We start from the raw sequence: 24,616 nt of genomic DNA, 5'->3' as shown, positions 1-24,616 counted from the left end.
ATTGTGGCAAATTAATTTTTTTTTTTACATTTTATACTGCTAACTTTTTTTTGGTAGGTTCCGCTGGACCGTTTGGACTACGTCGTAGATTCTTTGGACTACTTCAATGATCTACTTTAAAAAAAAAAAACTTGTGAAAGAGGGTTGCATGGGGGAGTTTTGATTTCAATAAAAAAAAAATATTATGTCTGTTTTTTTTAAATACTTTATTATGGCCTTAGTAATGTCTGATTGACAGCGTTCAATTACTAAGGCTGGGGCATAGCATTAGCCAGTAAAAAGGCTATCGCTAACCCCTATTATTACCCCGGTTCCCACTGCCACCAGGGATGCCGGGAAGAGTCGAGTACGATTCAGTACCTGGCCATCTGAAACGACTGTTAGGCTGCAGGCTGGTATTATCAGGCTGGGACGGGCCAAAAAAGTGGCCCTTCCCACCCTGGTGATGCTAGGCTGCAGCTGCTTAATTGTATCTGGCTGGTTATGAAAAATTAGGGAAACACCTCGTCATTTTTTAAAAATAAATTGAAAAAAAATTACATGAGATCCCCTCCATTTTTCATAGCCAGCCAGATACAATAAAGCAGCAGCAGCAGCCTAGCATCACCAGGGTGGGAAGGGCCATGGTTTTTGTCCCTTCCTAGCCTGATAGTACCAGCCTGCGGCCACCCAAGTACCCTTCACTTCAGATGGTCGGGTGCTGGATCGTACCCAGCTCTTCCCGGTACTCCTGGTGGCGGTGGGTACCGGGGTAATAGGGGTTAGTGACGGCCTTATTACTGGCTAACACTAAGCCCCTTCTTAGTAATGGATGCTCTCGATCAGACAGCAGCCATTACTAAGGCGGTAATGAAGTATTAAAAAACAGAGACATAAAGTAATTTATTTTATTGAAGTGACAACTCTTCCACACAATCCACTTTAACCATTTTATTAAAATAAAAAAAGCTTACATCAAGTACACGAAGTAGTCCAACGAATCTACGACGTAGTCCAAATGGTCCAGCGGAACCTGCAAAACAAAAATTAGAAGTATGAAAAATAAAAATAAAGTTGGCTGCCCCCACAGACATATGAATAAATAGCTACCTTCGGGAACATATTAACCCGTTAGTGACCGCCAATACGCCTTTTAACGGCGGCCACTAACGGGCTTTATTCTGATACATACGCCTTTTCACGGCACTGCATCAGAATAAAATTGCGGCGCCGTGAAAGGAGATAGCTCCCTGCTCTCAGCTACCGGAGGTAGCTGAGGGCTTGGAGCACACTCTGGGGACCGTTGTTTGCGGTCCCCAAACCGGCGAACGCCGGTATTCAACGAATACCGGCGACCGCCGTTACAATTAGTGCAGCGGTGGAAAATCGACATTTTTATCTCCTCTCACCATGAATGTTTGGTGAGAGGAGATAAAAAACTAACCTGAAGGGCCTCCGATGCCCGCGATCGTGCCCCCCTTCTCTTCTCCTCCCGCAGCTGCCGGGAAGAGAAAAAAAATTGCGCCCGCGCATGCGCACACAATCTAATTAAGATTGCGGCGCCGTGCAGAGTGATAGCTCCCTGCCCTCAGCTACCAGAGTACCGGCGATCGCCGTTACAATTAATGCAGCATTGTAAATCTAACTTTTTATCTCCTCTCACCATGAATGTTTGGTGAGAGGAGATAAAAAACCACTTGTTAGGCCCCCGATCGCGCCCCCCCAACCGCCGGGAAAAAAAAATAAATGGCGCACGCATGCGCTGTCAGTTGAAAGGCAGCTATTCTGCCTGTAAATGGAAACTGATCAGGGACCGTTATAATTGGTCCCTGATCAGATGGTCACTGTGATATACCGATCACAGTGACCATAGTCCCATATTTTCAAAATACAGCACAAGATTTGTGCTCTTTCCCTCCCTCCTCTCACTGTAGTTGATCTGTGAGAGGAGAGAGAGAAATACTATACAAATCTTGTGCTGTATTATACTGTAAAATACACCACATACTTACTCGCCAGTGTTCCGATATTATCCGAATATTGTCCGTAATGTACCCGATTACCCGTAATCACCCCAGATTACCGTAATCACCCCAGATTACCCGTAATTACCCCAGATTACCCGTAATTACCCCAGATTACCCGTAATTAACCCAGATTACCCGTAATTACCCCAGATTACCCGTAATCACCCCAGATTACACGTAATCACCCAGTTTTTTTGTTTGTCTTCTAAAAAAATAAATAAAAAAAAAATTATTTGTGTGGTGAACATGAACCCCAGGAGCCGCAGAATGTTCTCTGCAGAGCAGGCATACGCCATGCTATGCTCTAGCGGTTCCGGCAGTGATACGGACACTGCGTCAGAAGCAGAACTTGGCTCAGAAAGCGACACAAGGTCTGCTTCTGCCACTGGACCCCCCAGCCCTATGGTGGTGGACGCAGAGGTCAGCGGTGAAGCGTCAGGAGACGGGCCTAGTACTGCAGTCCCTTCCGCAATTTGGGATCCTGCAATTGCTTTCTCCCCCCAAGTTTTGCCATTTACAGCGACTCCAGGCATCAACGCAGATGTCTCAAATTTTAGTCCCTATAATTTTTTTCATTTGTTTATAGGCGATCAGGTCCTGGAACTAATCGTCCAGCAGACGAATTTATACGCCAGGCAATTTGGCACCCAAAATCCCAGGTCTTGCTATGCCCGAGGATGGATCCCCACAGCAGTTTCTGAAATAAAATTTTTTTGGGGAATTACCCTAAACATGGGGATAGTAAAAAAAAACCTCTATCCGCTCCTATTGGGCTACCAGCGCTATCCATAGCACGCCTGTATTTGCAGACGTTATGGCCCGAACGTGCTATGAGACTCTAATGCGTTTCATGCATTTTTCTGACAATACACAAATCCCCCCAAGAAGTGACCCAGCCTATGATCGCCTCAACAAACTGAGACCCCTAATCTCCCTCCTAAGTGACTCATTTTTCAATTTATACACCCCAGGCCAAAAACTAGCGGTAGATGAGTCCCTTATGTCCTTCAAGGGCCGTCTATCGTTTCGACAATACATCCCCTCCAAAAGAGCCCGATACGGAGTGAAACTCTATAAGGTGTGCGAGAGCACAACGGGCTACACCTGTGGCTTTTTCATTTATGAGGGCAGGGACCGCCACCTTAATCCCCCAGGATTCCCAGAGGATATTGGCATTAGTGGGAAAATTGTCTGGGAACTCATGGTGCCATTCCTACAAAAAGGGTACCATGTGTACACCGACAATTACTACACCAGTGTCCCCCTGTATAAGTCCCTCCATGCTGCGAATACAGGGGCCTGTGGGACGGTACGAAAAAATAGAGTCGGCTTCCCTCAACGACTGGTGTCCAGGCGACTAGTAAGGGGTGCGTCACTCTCATTTGCAAGTGACCAGTTGCTCGCTGTCAAATGGAGTGACAAAAAGGACGTGTACATGCTCTCCACCGTGCACAAGGACACCACAGTGGCAGTAAGAGAGAGGGGCGCTACCTCTGATAAGAGGAAACCGGTCTGCGTGGTGGACCATAACAAGTTCATGGGGGTAGTCGATCTATCTGACCAGGTCCTACAACCGTACCTGGTCAAGCACAAAACTAGGGCCTGGTATAAAAAGGTAGCGATCTACCTTATCCAGATGGCCACTTACAACAGATATGTGCTGTACAAGACCCAGGGAACGCTCAGTTTCCTCCAGTATCAGGAGAAAATTATAGAGCACCTCCTGTTTGACTCCCCCGCACCTAGAGACTCCTTCCAGTCAGATCCAGGCCTGTGCAACTACCCCTGTTTTGAGACCTACCACACCGTTTCTAATTATTAATTTTATCTATAATTTAGGGAAAACAAAAAAGGGTGGGGTGGGGGGGATTCTTTTTAGGGAGTCAATTTCATTTATGCATATTTTTTTGTTTCGTTTCTGGGCTTTCCAAGGGAGGGAGGGATTCTCATGGGGAGGTTTATTTATTTCAGACTGTAAAACTAAATTTCCCCTTTATGATTTTTTTTTATACATTTCTTGGACAATTAAATCCAGGACTTGATCACTCACAAATGAATACAGTTTATTGTGCAGGAGCCCACATCTGTCTATTCAGAACATGGACCCCACAAGTGTTCTTGAAATAAAAAATAAATGTGGGCATTGCATTTATTAGTAGATAAATCCAACACCTGCGGCCCGTGCCGCCCCTGAATTAGTGGAAGTCGTGCATTTTAGCAATGGTTACAAGAATAAATTGGGGATGTATTTCCTTTTTCTTATGACTATGTCCTGCCACATACGGCTGTTACATTCCTAATTCTGTACCGTGATACGGGCATGACATTTTTTTTTTGGAGGATCTCTAATAATCGAGCTGTTCCTTATCAATACACCATGGGCTTTGTTACGGTTCTTCTGGAAATACTGACATAATTTTGGGGATTAGTGATCCTTTACTGTTCCTATAGATGGTTTTGGACACTGTCCCTTTATATATTCTGTAGGTGATTGGTTGTTTTGTGCACATAGCGGTTCCTACCTTGCCGGGCAGGGGCCTGTTATGGTGTACCGCGTCACTTGGCACATTCGTCCCTCATAAGGATTGATGGAGCTAAAGAGACGTTGTACAACCAGTCGCTGAAAAAAAAATCCTTGTCATGACAGCCCTGCAGGTGTTCTTCTATCTAGTGAACAGACTCGAGTTTGCAACATAGTTGGATACATTTTCCTCCATTTGTTTGAAGATATTGCTCATCACTCCAGTACAGTTTATTTTTTCCTCTCTTTCCACTGATTTTATATTAGGACAGAATTCTGTCCACAATGACATCATAATGGCACCAACTGCTTCTTCAGCAAGACATAGTCATAAGTACAGGCAAATACGTCTATAGCGACATGTATCCGTTATGAATACACGGCTTCACTTCTCTTCTGTATGCCGCACAAATTTATTAATGTGGCATATTTCTAACAAAATAACCTTCTACCACGTCTCCTCTATTTCATGTGGAAACGTAATAAGAGTTTGAAGAAAACATTATATACCCATAGTGTCTGAAATGATACCCATTATTTCCTCCTTTAAAAAATTTTTGGTCCGCATGCCCACTACACCACTAGATGAATACCTTTAGGGGTTTAGTTTTTAAAATGGGGTCATTTCTGCGTGTTTTTTTTTTTTGTTCAGGCAGCTCAATGCCTCTAAATGCATGATATGGGGCCTAGAATTTATTCAATTGTGCCCTGAAAGCCAAAGGGTGCTCCCTCTCTTTTTGGCCCAGCCACACGTCTAATAAGCAGATTGGGGAAACAATGAGAGTATTTTTGAAAACAGGAGAAACCGGGTGATAGATTTTGGGGTGTGTTTCTTCATTTTCATGTTCGCTTTACAAAGAAATCGATCTTCAAAGTGATACTTTTATGAAAAAAGCGAAGTTTAATTTTTTTTCACCTGCTATGCATTAAATTTAGCAAAAAACTGTGGGGTCAAAATACTCACTACACCCCTAGATAAATACCTTAAGGGGTCTAGTTTTCTAAATGGGGTCGTTTATGGGGAGTTTCTATCGTTCTGGTAGTTCAAAACCTCTCCAAATATACAGTGGGGCCTAAAACATTTTCAAGCAAAATATGAGTTCTGAAAGCCTCCGGGTGCTCCCTTCCTTTCAAGCCCTGCTGTGTGTCCAGGCAATGCATTAGAGTCACAATGGGGGCATTTTTGAAAACAGGAGAAACAGGGTGATAGATTTTGGGGTGTGTTTCTTCATTCTCATGGTCGCTTTACAAAGAAATCGGTCTTCAAAGTTATACTTTTATGAAAAAAGTGAGATTATATTTTTATACGCCTGCTTTGCATGAATTCTTACAAAAAAACTGTGGGGTCAAAATACTTACAACACCCCTTAATAAATACCTTAAGGGGTGTAGTTTGCAAAATGGGGTCACTTGTGGGGGTTTCCACCATTCTGACACCTATGAGCCTCTGAAAACCTGGCTTGGTGCAGGAAAACCAAATGTACTTCAAAATGTATAAAATTATTACTAAACTGGTAAGTCTTCTAAATTGCTCCAAAAAAAAATTTTTTTTTCAAAAGTGCTGCCAAAATAGAGTAAAGAGATGGAAATATATATTTAATAAAAAAAATTGTACAGTATGTGTGTACATATGTCACATATTGCCGTTAAAAATAGGGAAAAATTATAATTTTTACAAAATTTCTTAATTTTTTCTATTTTTTTATTAATTTCCGTAAATCGTATCAGTCTACTTTTATCACTAAAATAAAGTACAACATGTGACGAAAAAACAATGTCAGAATTACTTGGATATTCAAAACTTTCGCTGAGTTATTCTCTGATAAAGTCACACATACCAGATTTAACAAATCTGGCTTGGTCATTAAGGCCCAAACAGGCCCGGTCATTAAGGGGTTAAAATAATTAGAAAAATTAGGCCCATAAAATAAAACATATCAAATAAAAAAAAAATAATTATAACACCTTTCTTTTAAAGAGAACCTTTCACCTCCCCATACATGTACAGCTGAGTGCAGCATGTAATGGGGGGGGGGGGGGGGGGGGGGCCGCACAAACTCTGGGGCACTTTACATATTTTTCCTAGCCTCCTTCGTTATTTAGATATCGGTGCTGTAATATTTGGTGCCCGATATTTAAATAACCCCCTGAACTGTCAATGGGGAGGTACTTGGCAAGGGGGCGTGTAACATCGCTGTGACACTGTCCAATCAGCTACAGACCGTTTCAGAGCAAGAGCTGGACAGAGAGCGCGTGCGCGCGAGCGCGCAGCTCCGCCACCACTAAGGAACAGATGAAGAGTGTGAATTCTTCTTCTTCTGTTTCATGGCATCGGAGCTGTGCGCGCACGCACGCTCTCACTCTTTAGCTCTCGGCAGACAAGGACGACAAGACTGATCTCTCACCTGAGATCACAGTCTTGTACTTGCCTGCCGAGAGCTGAAGAGTGAGAGCGTGCGTGCGCACATGCTCTCCTCTCTCCAGCTCTTGCTGTTGACATTGTCCGTAGCTGATTGGACAGTGTCACAGCGATGTTACACGCCCCCTTGCCGGTTACCGCCCCATTGGCAGTTCATGGGGTTATTTAAATATCGGCGCCAAACATTACGGCACCGATATCGAAGTAAGGAAAGAGGGTAGGAAAAAAAAATGTAAAGTGCCCCAGAGTTTGTGCAGCCCTGACCATTACATGCTGCACTCAAATGCAAATCTGTGGGCAGGTGAAAGATTCTCTTTAAAGTGTAACAACTTTTTAAAAAACTTTTGACATGTCAGAAGTTTTGATCAGTGGGGTCCGAACACTGGGACCCCCCCACTAGTCGCTAAAACGAAGCAACAGAAGTGCTCGGGTGAGCGGTGTGCCGCTTCAATTCTGTTTGGCTTTCCTTGGAGCAGTGTACGGGCTCAATAGAAAGTCTAGGAGTCCGTACACCGCTCACTCGGCTGAAAGTCTATCATAAATGAAGCGGCACAGCGCTCACCCGAGCACTTCTGCTGCTTCGTTTTAGCGATCGGTGGGGGCCTCAGTGCTCGGTCCCCCACCGATGAAAACTTCGGACATGTCACTATGATATATAAAGCTATCTATTACTGCGATTGGTGCAAGTTTTAATTACTTTTTATTGAAAATGATTTGTACTGTTTGAGATACAGCTGCTTTGTATCCTGTATACAGAGCAGCTGTATATAGCGCTGAGACCTGAATCCATTAGGTCGCCTATTACCGATCACATCTAAGTTATGAACTTAGATGTGATTGGTAACAGCTCGATCCTGCAGGACCCGCTGACCTGACGGATACAGGATACAGCGCTATATACATTATATAATATATTTATTTTAATTAGCAGGGGCAGGTTTATGGGGAAGGATTAGGGCCTGTTCACATCAGCGTTGGCTTTCCGTTCCGGGGTTCCGTGGGAGGTTTCCGTCGGGTGAACCCCGCAACGGAAAGTCAAACTGAAACCACAGCTTCCGTTTCAGTCACCATTGAAACATTGCTAATGGTTTCCGTTCGTCACCATTCTGGCAGGTTTCCGTTTTTGTGACGGAATCAATAGCGCAGTCGACTGCGCTAATGGTGACTGAAACGGAAGCTGTGGTTTCAGTTTGACTTTCCGTTGCGGGGTTACCTCCAACGGAACCCCAGAACGGAAAGCCAACGCTGATGTGAACAGACCCTAAGGCTTCTTTCACACTAGCATTAATATACGTTTACTTCTCTTCCGTCAGAGGAAGAGAGGATAGATACGTTAAACGGAAAGCAACGGTTCCATTAGAATTACCATTGCTTTCAATGGTAATTCTTTTGTATCAGTTGCTTTCCGTTTGTCTCCGTTCGCTAAGTTTCCGTTTTTTTTAAAGGAAACAAAAGTGCAGTCTGCAGAACTTTTATTTCCATTCAAAATAACGGAAACCTAGTGAACGGAGACAAACTGAAAGCAACTGATACAAAAGAATTACCATTGAACGGAAGAGAGGTAAACGTATATTAATGCTAGTGTGAACAAAGCCCAATACAAGATATTAATATTTAAAAAAAAAAAAAAAAAAACCCCAGCTGGGATTTGAACCAGCAACCTTCCATGTGTAAGGGAGGCAAGCTAACCACTACACTATAGAAGCTGTCATAGACAATGCCTGTGAAACTGTAGTAGTTGAGGGTTTACTATTAGTCTCTCCTGTCTCTCTGCTGCCTGTGGGTGGTGACTGGTCAGAGACTCACAGTCAGACTGGCTGCCGCATTCAGTGCGCACTGTGAGTGACTGTGAGACTCACCAGTCACAGCTCTACTTGTAGCTTTCCCACGCTAATTAAGCACAGGAAAGCTACAAAGCCAGGAGTATACTGCAAGGGGGGGGGGGGTGTTTTACTGACAGCAGAGGGCTCTATAGGAGGGAATTATCCCCCCACCATAGAGCCCTGACTAGTTACTATACTGAAAGGTTAGGGGGGTCTGAGCATCTGACTGACTGCTCTAAAGGGGGGGGGGCAGAATCCCCCCCTATAGAGCTCTCTGCAGTAAGTCAGACACTCAGACCCTCCCCCACCCACACTAATCCTTTCATTATAGTGATGTGAGGGCTCTATGGGGTGGATTATTCCAGCCCCATAGAGCCCTCTGCTGTCGGTAAAATTACCAGACCCCCCCTTGCAGTATACTCACGTCACGGGTCCCGGTCCCAGCAAGGCAGGAACTTACCTCTGCTGCTCGTCGCTCCTCCTGCAGACTTGCTCCTCTCTCTCTGCCTGCATGTGCAGCGTCAGAGAGGAGGAGGAGTATTACAGACGTTCGGCACGTCTCTCCCCAGTCCAGTCCGTCCCGGGCTGAAAATGCCGCCCCCCCCCCCCCGTTTGGGTAGGTGGTGCCGCCTGAGGCCGTCGGCTCACCTGGCCTCATGGCAGATGCGGCACTGGGTCCAGATATATTTGGTCACTGACACAATCTTCATGATTTTGGGCTCTGCATGCCACCCCATTGGATTTGAAATGAAACAACTGAGATGCAATTGAAGTGTAGACTTTCAGGTTTAATTCTAGGGGTTGAACAAAAATATCCTGTGAAACGTTTAGGAATTGCAACCATTTTTCTACACAGCCTCCTCATTTCAGGAGCTCAAAAGTAATTGGACAAATTAACATTACCATAAATAAAATGTTTTTATTTAACACTTTGTAGAGAATCCTATGCAGGCAATGACTGCCTGAAGTCTGGAACCCATGGACATCACCAAACGCTGGGTTTCCTCCTTTGTGATGCTTTGCCGGGCCTTTACTGCAGGGGTCTTCAGTTGTTGCTTGTTTGTGGCTCTTTCTGCCTTAAGTTTTGTCTTAAGCAAGTGAAATGCATCCTCGATCGGGTTGAGATCTGGTGATTGACTTGGCCATTGCAGAATATTCCATTTATTTGCCTTAAAAAACCTCCTGGGTTTCTTTCGCAGTATGTTTTGGGTCATTGTCCATCTGTACTGTGAAGCGACGTCCAATCAACCTTGCTGCATTTGGTTGAATCTGAACAGAAAGTAAATCCCTGAACACTTCAGAATTCATCCGGCTACTTCTGTCTTCAGTCACATCATCAATAAACATCAATGACCCAGTGCCCTTGGGAGCCATGCATGCCCATGCCATCACACTGCCTCAACCAGGTTTTACAGAGGATGTAGTCTGCTTTGGATCATGAGCCGTTCCAAGCCTTTTCCATACTTTCTTCCTCCCATCATTCTGGTACAGGTTGATCTTCGTTTCATGCTGTTCCAGAACTGGGCTGGCTTCTTTACATGTTGTTTGGCAAAGTCTAATCTGGCCTTTTTATTTTTGAGGCTGATTAATGTTTTGCACCTTGGGGTGAACCCTCTGTGTTTGCTCTCATGAAGTCTTGTCTGTATGGTAGACTTAGATACTGATACACCTACTTCTAGGAGAGTTCTTCACTTGGGTAGGTGTTATGAAGGGCTTTTTCTTCACTATGGAAAGGATTCTGCGATCATCCTCCACTGTTGTCTTCCGTGGCTATCCAGGCATTTTGGAGTTCACGAGATCACCAGTGCGGTCTTTTTTTTTAAAAAAAATTCAAGAATGTACCAAACTGTTGATTTGGCCACTCCCAACATTTGTGCTATCTATCTCTCTGATGGATTTCTTCATTTTTTCAGCCTAACGATGGTCTGTTTCACTTGCATTGAGATCTCCTTTGACCTCGTGTTGTGGGTTCACAGCAACAGTTTCTAAATGCAAATGCCACACCTGGAATCAACTCCAGACCTTTTACCTGCTTAATTGATGATGTATTAATGAGGGAATAGCCCATGCAGCCCATTAAATAGCTTTTGAGATAATTGTCGAGTTACATTGGTCCCTTGAAAAAGAGGCAGCTACATATTAAAGACCTGTAATCCCTAAACCCTTCCTCAAATTAGGATGTGAATACTCTCAAATTAAATCTGAGTCGGCACTTTAATCCAATATTGATTATATAACTGTATATTCAATATGTTTTGGTAAACAGTTAAAATGGCAGAACTTGTGTCACTGTCCAAATAATTCTGGACCTAACTGTACATCTACAGTATTATCTGAAACCGTATGAGCGGATGGATTGGTTAATAGAGTAGTTAAATCAGAAAGATCAGATTCCTATTGTTGCCCTAAAAACAACCAGCAGTTAATAAGCTATTTTTTTTCTAGCAACCTTAGTATTTTGCTTCTGGCACAGCAGAGAAAGTCCGTTATATGGGCTGACAGGATAGTCTCCAGAATTGTGAATTTATTGAAGCTGCCCTGCCCTTTTATTGGATCACTACTCATAAAGGAATTCTGATAACATGAGTCTACGGGGGAATTCATGTCTGTCTCTGTGTAAAAACAATCATATAGATGTAACACAAGTGTTTAGTCTGGAGACTACCATGGGATACCTGGTTTCCTGTCACCCAGTTAAATCACAGTAGAATATAATAAAAGTTGTCCCGGAGCTCCACTTTACAAGTCAGTAAATTCGAATCTCACCAGACCACAGATCTTCAATCGTCTTTCACTTTGTATGGGATCCCGAGTGGCTGTAAAACATGCTCCAAACCATGGTTTTCTTCCCTGGGTTCAATGTACAACTTAGTCAACTTAGTGCGATTGAGCACACACTGTGTGAAATATAATGTGAACATGAAGGAGGGGATTCTCAACAGAATTAGCTTAGAATTTGGGGTGTCTAGGATCTGTTAGTTCCTGCATAAATGATATTTAGAATGTAGGATATAATTACTATCTCTGCAGATATTTACTTCATGTTCGTACTTCGCAACTAATGTCCTCATGTTCTCAGAGAAAATAGGAATATACATGAGTTTTTACAAATTGTATGGAAGCGAGTATGAATCTATATATATATATATATATATATATATATATATATATATATATATATATATATATATATATATACACACACTAAACACCAGTATGTCTTTGTTGTACACAGTATCAACAGGCCGTTCAGCAGCAATTTCTCCATCAACAGTATTTGATGCACTCCTTATACCAGCAACAACATATCCCACCTCAATACCCAGCCATGGTAAGTCAGCGTAATATCTGTAATTTACTACATTTTTCACTTCTGATAAACTACATTGAATTTATTTTTACCGGTGATCTAAATGCTAGTAATAAAGTTGGTAACCTTCTCTCTGCATCAAACAAGGGAACATATATCAAAACTAGGCCAAAGGAAAAGTGGAGCAATGGCCCATAGCATCCAATCAGATTTCAGCTCTCCGTTTTCAGGGGCCTTTTGAAAAATGAATGAAAACACCAACCTGATTGGTCGTTATAAGCAGCTGCTCCACTTTTCATTTGCACTAATTTAACTTTTTTTCCCCACAAAAAACGTACCGCCAGTGAAACCTCTTAGAACATGCATTTAAATGAGTAAATTCTATTTTTTTAAATCTAGAATTAAAAATAAGCCCTCTATTCTGTATATTCGCTTCATTCACTTGTATGCTGCACACTCCATTCACTGCGGTATGGGGCAGAGTAGCAGGAGGATTGAATATCTACAGCTAAAATAACTACAGCATCTTACCCAAACAGGGAATTACAAGCTGTTCATCTGTAAAGGGAGTCCTGTGATAACAGCAGAATCTACAGTGTTTCAAGCAGATCTTTCTCTCTCTGCAGTGTGAGAGGGGATGGTGAGGGCAGTGTGACATGAGTTGGTAGGGTTGTAGACTTAGTGACCAGGACTAAGCTGCAGCTCCACTGTATCTGTAACATGGCAGACAACATCCTGTTGGCAAATTAGGAAGAAAAAATAGATCTGCAGCACTTATGGCTGAGCTTTGAAGGAAAATGCTCCAGTAAGGTACTGCATATGAAGATCTAAGAGAACCGTGAAGTATTTTTTATTGGAGGTAGACTTTAAAGAAAGACTAATCAATACCAATATCTTAGGCCCTATTCACATTACATTGTCCATAGGGTAACATTCGCCCAACAGAGGCAAAAAGAATGTATATCCGGGTTCTGCGGGGCCGGTTCAGTAGAATACATTATTCAACACAACCGTGTAGTATTTTTTTTTCTACATGGGAAACTTTGGGTGACTTCACAGGAATCTGTTTAACACATACTAAATATGTTTTCCATGACGTATATGTTAAATGGATGCCATAATAACATATGGGTGAAGGATGCCACTGTTAGGCATCCATCACAGCCTCTGTTTAACATATACGTTGGGAGCTTTTACAAGGACATACCCTTAACGAATGGCAAAAACATGATCTGAATGGGGCGTAATATTCAGCGTGTGGTGATCAGAGTTGTATATAGTACATATAAAACTAGGTTCACACCATGTTTTTGCCATACAGTTAAGGCATATGTTTTTTTTTAACTGATTACTGCACATAAACTTGTATTGCTACAACAGGATGCCTATACAGTTGGATTCTGTTGCCATTGACAAATAATATATGTCTGGATACTGTTTTTTGTAGTAAACCTACAAAGAACCTCAAATAAGGTAGAGCAAAAGGGAAGTCCCCAACAAGCCTCAGAAGCAACCTAAAAAGCGCAAAAGCGCAGGGGACATGACATCCCAATAGAGTATAAAGATAACTACCATATATTGTAAAAAATATACATCTTTATTGATACATAACAATACATGGTACTTTGAGGGGTGCAGTTTTTACATCTGGGGTTACTTATGCATTTTTGTATTGTATAGGCCCCTCAAAGCCACTTCACAACTGAACTGGTCCCTGTAAGAATAGCCTTTTGAAATTTTCTTGAAAATGTGAGAAATCTCTGCTAAAGTTCTAAGCCTTGTCACGTTCTAGATAAATAAAAGGTTGATCAAAAAAAACTATGCAAACATAAAATAGACATATGGGAAATGTTAATTAGCAACTATTTTGTGTGGTATTACTATTTTTTTTACAAGCAGATACATTTAATTTGAGAAAAATGCAAATTTTTGAAATTTTTCGCTAAATGTTGGTGTTTTTAACAATTAAATACTGACTGTATCGACCAAATTTTACCACTAACTTAAAGTACTATGTGTCACGAGAAAACATTCTCTGAATTGCTTGGATAGGTAAAAGCATTCCAAAGTTATTACCACATAAATTGACACGTCAGATTTTAAAAATGAGGCTCTGTCAGGAAGTTCAAAAGTGGCTGCAGCAGGAAGGGGTTAACCTCTTAATGATCGGGCCTAAAAAGGTCTTAATGACCAGCTATATTTTTCAGTTTTTACCTATCTGTATTTTAGCAGCCATAACTTTTTTATTTTTTCATTGACGTGGCTGTATGAGGCCTTGTTTTATGCGGGAGAAATTGTATTATTTTTTTTCATAGTTTGGAGGTAGAGAAAAATTACTTTTACAGCGAAATATTGACTTTTTTTGTAATTTTTTTAAAATCCCGTTAAGGGATAACTTTACTTATAATGGATTAGCATACTCCTATATGCTAATACATCATACTGTGTCACTATGACACAGGCTGCTGTTAGGACAGCACATAGTGTGCCCGAACAGCAGGCTTACTGAACAGACAGCCCTGGGGTCCTTTGTAGGTCCCCAGAGCTGACTGCAGAGGGATTCCCCAGTGTTTGATCACGTCACCGGGTTTCCGATGACTAGATCAAAGCAGAGAGTTCCCTTTGATCTTGCCGCGATCAAAGGGTTAAACAACTGGGGTCTGAATGTTTTCCGACCCCAGCTGTATTCAGCAGGCTGCTCTGAGATCAGGAGCTGTTCGTTATAGCTCCTGCTTAGAGGATGAGCGCTCACAGGAGCGCTCATCAGCCTCACCAAAATACGTCGCTGTAGACTAAAGACATGTACCGCCTACCATCAAAAGACGGTGGGCGGTCGTTAAGGTGTTAAGGAAGAAAATATTTACATTGTTTGTTGTTTTTATTTAGGCTTCTACACCCACTCAGCCATAAAATAAAAGACATGGTTGTAATGACGCAGAGCCCTCTCCCCCTCCGTTATGTCTGCTGCCATGTATATTAGAAAGTATTAATTACAGTACTAAGACTGGGGCGCCTTCTGTACCAATCTCCATCAGAAGATATTTTGCAATCTTAAGAGCTTACTGAAAACTTATTTATCATTCAGTTAAATGGGAGCTGTATAAATCTTTAGTAAGCCTCCCTTGTGTTGGCCAGACTTTTCTGATTTAACTATATAGCGAAGGAAAGCAGGGGATTCTATGTAACAGAAAAAAAAATGAAGCTCGAAACCTATAAAAATATATGATCAATTTAATCAACACAGAATGTTGGACCTTTTTAAATAAAATAAAAAAACAAAAAAAAAAAACTTTGAATCGGTCACCAAGAAAAAACATTCCTAAACTACTGTAATGGGTGGATAGCTGAATAGACATTGATTCCAACAATATCATTATTGTCTCTGAACTCTTTCATCTCCCGCAGTAAGGTGGCAAATGGCCCGTGCTCTAAATGCTAATGAAGCATCTAGGAGTCCACTGTACCGTTTCTGTGAGCTTAGGAGTCCGGGGGATACATTACAATGCAGAGCACGGGCTATCTGCCGGCTTAATGCAGGGGAGTCCAAGTGAGTTCAGAGATAATAATATATCTTTGGAATCGGTCTCTACAGCTATCCACCCATTAGATGGTGTTTTCATGGTGACAGATTCCCTTTAAATACAGAGATATTAACTGTAAGCTCTAGTTTGTTTTTGTTTTCTTCAGTTTCATGTTTGTCTTTTTGTAACCAGGTTCACCAGTATCATCAACAAGTTCAGTTACAACAGCACCAAGCCATGCTCCATCATCAGTCTCACCCTCCTCAGTATCTGACCTCTCCTCAGGAGTTCACTCCAGCCTTAGTATCATATGCCGCTCCTCACCAAGAGCACATGGGAGCAATGAGAACCTTGTGTAACACGAACATGTAAGTAACGATAATCCTATAAATGTACAAGCCAGTCATGCCGTTTTAGGATATATGTTTTCTTGAGTAATGAGGAATTTTTCATTTCTGAAATACATTTCATGCATTATTATTGTTGTACTATGCAGTGACACTACCTGTTATATACTTTGGTGCAAATTGGGACAATTACAAACATTTACAAACGTATTAAACGTGTTACGAGATTCTAAGCAGGTGGTTAGTCATTGGTGGATTAGGACTAGGAAGGGTTTACATAGATAAATGAATGGTTAATACGAGAGTTAAAGAGAACCTTTCACTTGCCCGTACATGAGTAGCTGAGTGCAGCGTGTAATGGGCAGGGCTGCACAAACCCTGAGGCGCTTTAATTTTTTTTCCTACCCTCCTGTGTTGTTTAGATATCGGTGTCGTGATATTTGGCGCCCGATATTTAAATAACCCCCTGAACTGTCACGCGTACGCTCTTACTCACTCTTCAGCTCCTGGCAGACAAGGACAAGACTGTGCGATCTCTCGCAAGTCTAGTCCTTGTCTGCCGAGAGCTGAAGAGTGAGTGAGAGCGTGCATGTGCGCACAGCTCCGAGCTGCGCGTGCGTGCGCACACGCTCTCTTCACTCCAGCTCTTGCTGTGGCACTGTCCGTAGCGGATTGGACAGTGTCACAGCGATGTTACACGCCCCCTTGACATTACACGCCCCATTAACGGCACCAAATATAATGGCACCGATATCTAAATAATGGAGAAGGGTAGGAAAAAAATGTAAAGTTCCCCAGGGTTTGTGCAGCCCTGCCTATTACATGCTGCACGTGAAATAAGTAAGAAGCAGAAAAAGAGTAGCATTGTAGCCAGTTAAAGGATAATAACATGTACATAACACAACGTTACTCCTGCAGGCCATCAATAACAGCTATGATATAAACGATGAAGGTGCTGTAAGCGGACACGGACTCCATAGTAGATAGGCTAAAACCAGACTACAAAGGTAGAAGCTGCACCAAATTTATCACAATGGAGCGCGCTGTATGATACATTTGGCATAACTCCCTAGACCTGTTAGATACTTTTCTCTTTCTTGCTCCACTTTTTGGCTGACTTACTTCACACCATGAAAAATGTGGCACACCATTAACACATTTGGCATATTTTGCAATTTCTCTCTGCCATGCCCCTTTTTCTCGACTCTTTTCCAAACTGTCGAAGGAGGGGGTAAAAGGTGTCTATATCATCATAAATTTGTTGCAAGCCATGTACGCCACTACTTTGCCGCAATTCCGGCGCCTTTTGCTTCGTAAATCTCCCCCAGTGTTTTATACATGTACCCCATATTTATACTTAAATTAAAAAAAAGTATCCTGTATGTACCTTTTTACTAGCCTAGTAAGTAGTAGGAGCAAACCAAACACAAAACAGGGCAGCTTTGAGGCATTTAAACGGTCGGTAAATTGTGGACAGTTTTATGAGAGTCAATTATTGTCAGTCTCTAACTTGCTGGTAAAATCCATGGGAAATTTTGAAGACCATCTATGGAATTTCATATTCTGTCTGATGCTCCTTAGCTGCAGAGTGCCCCTTAACAGTTAGTACTGTCTGTGATAAGAAGCACCTGACCAAATTTTTTAACTTTTGATAATGTTTCACATTTTTAATCTAAATAAAAAGTCACTTTGTTAGAACTTTGCTGCGTCTGTAACCATTTTGTGTTATTTCATATGGTTTCTCCATTCATATACATACTGCTTTTAGAGCAGATAGCGGTTGAGCTCCATTCCACTGTCAGTCATGTGACCTAACAGAGATCACCGATTATTGCGTATCTGAAAATATTTAAATCACATAAATCTATATTAACTTTATTTGTTCATTCTTCAGATCTGCATGTGTACCAGAAAAGGAACCCACTTCTAGCTTACCAAAACAGAACAGTAACAACCCCCCGGACATGTCGGGCTGGAATCCATTTGGTGATGATAACTTCTCCAAGTTGACAGAAGAAGAGTTGCTGGACAGGGAATTTGACCTCCTGAGATCAAGTAAGGGGACATTGAAGGCTTAGTTTGCTTCACAATAAATTGGACGCACAAAACTCCCACCCAGAATTTGCCCTGACTTATGGACCACAATTAAACACAATACTTCTTTCTACGTGTCTGAAGGGCAGCATTGTGTCCAGGTTTATTAGGAGTAAAAGACATGAGAACAGGCTTGTTAAGAGACATTGGTTATACTGTAAATGAGATGTACAAGGAGGGACTTTAACGTCTCCTACTTATTGTTTTTTTTTAATTAATATTATTATTATACCATTTTTACCTACTTCAACGGACCAATGATGCCCTATGACGATGCCTGAAAGAAGAGTTGACCCTTTTTTCACATTACGTTACTGTTTGTAATGTCCGTCTGATATGTCTCTGCCTGTAAGAGTCACTTTTCATGTTCCATAATATGTTAAATAAACCTGTTCATCTCCTATATTGTTTGTTTTGCTTGCATATGGTAGAATGTAATCTAATCCTTTCATCCTAGACTCATGAATAGTTAGGGTATGTTCACACGCAAACTCAAAAACGTCTGAAAATACGGAGCTGTTTTCCCTTGAAAACAGCTCCTGATTTTCAGACGTTTTTTAAGCTACTCGCGATTTTCTCTGCGGTTTTTACGGCCGTTTTTGGAGCGGTTTTCTATAGAGTCAATGAAAAACAGCTCCAAAAACGTCCCAAGAAGTGCCCTGCACTTCTTTTTCACGGCCGTTTTTTTACGCGGCCGTTTTTCAAAACGGCTGCCTAAAAAAACGGCCCATCGGAACAGAACGCCGTTTTACCCATTGAAATCAATGGGCAGATGTTTGGAGGCGTTCTGTTTCCGATTTTTCGTTTACGGCCCACAAAAAGGGCTGAAAATAGGCCGTGTGAACATACCCTCAAGTCTACTGTCTCACAAAATATTATAGATTGCCAGCAGCTTCTAACAAAAGCCTGTTGCTTTAACTTGATAGCCGTCTGTATGTTTCTACTCACTAACCAAACCTCACCCAACTGCATGAAATAGTTTTTTCTGAAAGTGTTGGGTAGTGGCATGCATGAGCGGAAACTTTAAATAACGCATACAGATTTGCCGACCTAAATGTGTTGTTACAAAAATCTGATTTAATATGACCCTCCTCTACCCTCTGCTCCGTGCCAAGCTGCCTGCATTACAAGTCACATTTTTGTTAGAATACATTTTGGTGCGAGATTTCTTTACATTCAGATGACACCTTGTATAACCAACTTGCACCACAGCATGGGACTGTTAGTATTGACCTTTAACTAAATGGAAACATAAACATATTTTTGTAGCTTTGAGTGGTAACTGGGGAGTCACGTCCCAAAAAACATTTACTATTTAACAACATCCGCAGGTATGCTACAAAAAAATATAAACTGATGCACAATATATCATTTATATGTAATCGGTATGTATTTCTAGACCATCGTGCATTAAATGTGGACTTTGCTCACCACATATGGGGGCATGAAAAAAACAAAAAAAAGCATGTAATATAAAATATAATGTTGTAAATTATTTAAACCATGTAATATAAATACCACAGTATATTCAGCCACAGTCCTAGTTTAAACATTGTAAGACAAAATTTGAAATGTTAAGTAAGTCTGTCTGCTGTTTGCTGATGTGTCCACTTGATGGCAGCAACCTACATCTCACTAATGGTACAGTAATCATCGTTGTGCTTCTGAATGTAAAATGACAATAAATATTAACTACAGTTAAGGATTTGTCCACATTGGCATCGTGGTTTCCGTTCATAACAGAAACACGACGCATTGGCGAATCCATTGTACAAAGCATACCAATGGCGCCCAACAGACTCGTTGACTTGGATTCTGTCAGTTTCCATTGTTGTTTTCGTCGTCTGATGGGAAAACTAGCGCTTACTGATCAGAGCCTTACTGATCAACATGCTTGCTATATTATAATAAATATATACAGTGCCCACCAAAAGTTCCGGAACACCCTCATAACTTTTGAATGGCTCGAGATAGAGGGTTGAAATTTGGTGGGATTTAATGGGGTCATAAAATCTACCAGTTAACAGCAAAAAAAAAACTGGGGCTTTCAAATGAGCCCCGACTCGACCCCCCGTGCCATTTAAGATTTTTCTGCCCCCTCCCACCCCACTGCCCCCAAGGGGGTGGGGTGTTTATTTTGGGCGTTAACTGGTAGATTTTATGATCCCATTAAATCCCACCAAATTTCAACCCTCTACCTCGAGCCGTTCAAAAGTTATGAGGGTGTTCCAGGAACTTTTGGTGGGCACTGTATATTATAACCATAACAAAATGACACGTCTTGTGGGGTGTTTCCGATATGCAGTTGTTGGACCACTTTGGGTAGGTACTAAGGAAAGGCCAAACAGTGAATCAGCGACAGGGTCATGGGCGCTCAAGGTGTGTGAAGAGCAAAAGCTAGCCTGTCTGGTCCAATCCCACAGAAGCGCTACTGTAGCAGATTACTGAAGAAGTTCATGCTGGCTATGCACACAGTAAACTGCAGTTTCTGCGAGTGTGGCCATGTAGCCGCGGACCGGTCAGGATGCCCATGCTGACCCCTGTCCACCACAGAAAGCGCATACAATGGGCATTAGAACCGGACCATGGAGCAATGAAAGAAAGGAGCCTGGGTTGATAAATAACATTTTCGTTTACATCATATTGACGGCTGGGTGCATCGCTTAACTGGGGAAGAGATGGCACCCGGATGCAGTATTGGAAGAAGACAAGCTGGCGGAGGCAGTGTGACGCTGGGAAACCTTGGGTACTGGCATCCATGTGGATGTTACTATGACACGTACCACCTACCTAAACAGTGTTGCAGACTAAGTACATCCCATCATGGGAACAATATTTTCTAATGGCAGTGGCCTCTTTCAGAAGGATAATCCGCCCTGCCACACTGCAAAAATTATTAAGGAATGGTTTGAGGAAAACGACAAGGTGTTAATTTGGCCTCCAAATTCCCCAGATGTCAATCAGATCGAGCGTCTGTGGGATGTGCTGCAAAAAGAAGCCCAATCCATGGAACCCACATCTCGCAATTTACAGGACAAAAGGATCTGCTGCTAATGTATTGGTGCCACATAGCACAGGACACCTTCAGAGGTCTTGTGGAGTCCATACCTCGACGGGTCAGAGCTGTTTTGGTGGCACGAGGTGGTTTTAATGTTAATCTGATAGGTGTGATATATAGTATATATTTAAGAAAAACTAAATGCAATCCTTTTGGGTTTCTGAAACAACAGATTTCCCTTTTAAACACCATGTATAGTTTATGTATAGAATTCATCTGCGAAACCATGCAAATAATTTAGCATTAGTTATCTTGTATCCATCTGGTCTCATAGCATCATAAAGCTGATAAATATTCAGTGATATTATCAAAATGCTCCGTTTTGATAAACACACCTATGGATCCTATGATTTAGTTCACCCGTCTGAGTTACCTGCTTAGATAAAAAAAAATCCATATCCGATTACTGTACAGTATTTGCTGTGAATATTAAGTCTCTCAGAATGCAAGTCAGCAGTTTCCTCTATGCAGATACTGAACTAGAAAGGGGCTACTGATACATGTGAAGTCAGGTGCTAAGAAGCCATCAGGATTCTGAATGTAGTACTTCTGAGTACCAATTTTAGTGAAATGCAGATTTCTGACTATTTCCAAAAGAATAGCAATAACTTGGAAGATGCAGAGAAGAGTTAGAGAGACTACCACTAACTTGTAGGAAAATGGGCAGCATAAAAAAGGAAAGATAAAAACAGTTGTACTTGCTCATAGAAAGTTAACGATCAATGAACAATTTATGGGAATATATAGAAAGAAAAAATGCCATTTTGGTCCCCTGCACACAGGGGGGAAAATTCTACCCCAAAAATCCACCTGCGAATTTTACAGCAAATCCGTGGTAATTCTGCCGCAAAATCTGCATGTTACTCGTGTGGATTTTTCTGTGGAATTTGTTGTTTATTTCACAGCAGGTTTCACTCCTCTGATTAAAAAGGGGGAAATCCACAAGGAAAATACGCAACGTAAATTGACATGCTGTGGATTAAAAAATTCACACTACAGGTCAATTTCCGAAATTAGTGGAAAATGTACACATCATGCCGATGAGATTTTTTAAAATTGCATCTACTCGGCTAGTACTTTATTACGCTGCAGATTATCCATCGGTATTTCCGTGTGGAAAATCTGCACGTAAGCCACTTTGTGTGCAGGTACCCTTAAGATTGTTCACATATATTCACTGCTTGGTGCAGGGTGCAGTGGTATTCTTCCATTGCCCAAGTGACTACAAGAAGGTTAGGCACTTCAAGGTTTTAGGAGCAACCATGTGCATTAATAGCTGTCGTATTTTGAATGAAGTGAAGTCCATACCTGTAACCAATGGTATTGGTTTCTTCTACACATCCACACACACAGGTAACCCATCTTTTTAATAATAGTTTGTACTTGTGCAGCACTTCTCTGTATGTTTATACCAATGCATTGCCGACCAGTTAGATGTATGGTGAGTTCCTAAATTGGCTGACACAGATGTTTCTTATTACATGACCGTTCCACTTGCTGGTAAATATACGGCAGTTTATACCATGTAAAATTAGTTTGTCGTTTCACCCTTAGTGAACCATTGCTTGTATAGTAAGACTTTTAAATAAACATTTTTTAAAGAGAATATGTCATGGTGACAGACCCCCTTTTGAAAGGGTTGTTTCAACACAGACAACACCTTTCCAGCTCCCGACACCCGTAGCAAACCTCTGATCTCCTCTTGACCTTTCCCTTGCAGTGGTCGTTTGATGGCCATCCATGTAATAAATGGACAGCTAGAAGGACCCCATCTATGATGTCTACGTAAAACAACCCTTTTAAGGGCTGAGAGCATCTATTTAGATGTCCTAGGTAAAACTAGCCAGTGGGTGCAAGTCCCCCTAATACGATAAGGCGCACCCTGTTTATAAATAACACCGCCTTTAAAGATGTCTGAGGGGCCATATGGCCCCCATCCCTGGCACCTTTTTTTTTTTTTTTTTTACTAAGGTGCTGAGAATGCAGCCATGTGGTCCCAATTAGCCAAGTGCCCTAGTCATTTACACTACCATTCAGAAGTTTGGGGTCACCAAGACAATTTTGTGTTTTCCATGAAAACTCACACTTATATTTATCAAATGAGTTGCAAAATGACTAGAAAATATAGTCAAGACCTTGACAAGGTTAGAAATAATGATTTTTATTTGAAATAATAATTTTGTCCTTCAAACTTTGCTTTCGTCAAAGAATGCTCCATTTGCAGCAATTACAGCATTGCAGACCTTTGGCATTCTAGCTGTTACTTTGCTGAGGTAATCGGGAGAAATTTCACCCCATGCTTCCAGAAGGCCCTCCCACAAGTTGGGTTGGCTTGATGGGCACTTCTTGCGTACCATACGGTCAAGCTGCTCCCACAACAGCTCTATGGGGTTGAGATCTGGTGACTGCGCTGGCCACTCCATTACAGATAGAATACCAGCTGCCTGCTTCTTCCCTAAATAGTTCTTGCATAATTTGGAGGTGTGCTTTGGGTCATTGTCCTGTTGTAGGATGAAATTGGTTCCAATCAAGCGCTGTCCACAGGGTATGGCATGGCGTTGCAAAATGGAGTGATAGCCTTCCTTATTCAAAATCCCTTTTACCTTGTACAAATCTCCCACTTTACCAGCACCAAAGCAACCGCAGACCATCACATTACCTCCACCATGCCTGACAGATGGCGTCAGGCACTCTTCCAGCATCTTTTTAGTTCTGCGTCTCACAAATGTTCTTCTGTCTGATCCAAACACCTCAAACTTCGATTCGTCTGTCAATAACACTTTTTTTACAATCTTCCTCTGTCCAATGTCTGTGTGCTTTTGCCCATATTAATCTTTTCCTTTTATTAGCCAGTCTCAGATATGGCTTTTTCTTTGCCACTCTGCCCTGAAGGCCAGCATCCCGGAGTCGCCTCTTCACTGTAGATGTTGACACTGGCGTTTTGCGGGTACTATTTAATGAAGCTGCCAGTTGAGGACCTGTGAGGCGTCTATTTCTCAAACTAGAGACTCTAATGTACTTGTCTTGTTGCTCAGTTGTGCAGCGGGGCCTCCCACTTCTCTTTCTACTCTGGTTAGAGCCTGTGTGTGCTGTCCTCTGAAGGGAGTAGTACACACCGTTGTAGGAAATCTTCAGTTTCTTGGCAATTTCTCGCATGGAATAGCCTTCATTTCTAAGAACAAGAGTAGACTGTCGAGTTTCACATGACAGCTCTCTTTTTCTAGCCATTTTGAGAGTTTAATCGAACCCACAAATGTAATGCTCCAGATTCTCAACTAGCTCAAAGGAAGGTCAGTTTTATAGCTCCTCTAAACAGCAAAACTGTTTACAGCGGTGCTAACATAATTGCACAAGGGTTTTCAAGTGTTTTCTTATCATCCATTAGCCTTCTAACACAGTTAGCAAACACAATGTACCATTAGAACACTGGAGTGATGGTTGCTGGAAATGGGCCTCTATACACCTATGTAGATATTGCATTAAAAACCAGACGTTTGCAGCTAGAATAGTCATTTAG

General features: G+C 41.8%; 1 protein-coding gene across 4 annotated transcripts in view; it reads left to right on the top strand.

Moving 5' to 3' along the window:
• BMP2K (BMP2 inducible kinase) overlaps positions 1-24,616 on the top strand; it is a 205,377-nt gene that overhangs the window by 160,770 nt on the left and 19,991 nt on the right. For all 4 annotated transcript variants that reach the window (XM_075861433.1, XM_075861448.1, XM_075861440.1 and 1 more), the window contains 3 exons: positions 12,005-12,100; positions 15,793-15,968; positions 17,842-18,002. In XM_075861433.1, the coding sequence (XP_075717548.1) occupies positions 12,005-12,100; positions 15,793-15,968; positions 17,842-18,002 (433 nt within the window). The remainder of the gene's footprint in view (positions 1-12,004; positions 12,101-15,792; positions 15,969-17,841; positions 18,003-24,616) is intronic.

The sequence above is a fragment of the Rhinoderma darwinii genome, chromosome 1, assembly GCF_050947455.1.
Source record: "Rhinoderma darwinii isolate aRhiDar2 chromosome 1, aRhiDar2.hap1, whole genome shotgun sequence".
Lineage (NCBI taxonomy): Eukaryota > Metazoa > Chordata > Amphibia > Anura > Rhinodermatidae > Rhinoderma > Rhinoderma darwinii.
The sequence above is the reverse complement of the archived record's forward strand: the minus strand, read 5'-3'. Positions and strand labels throughout refer to the sequence as shown.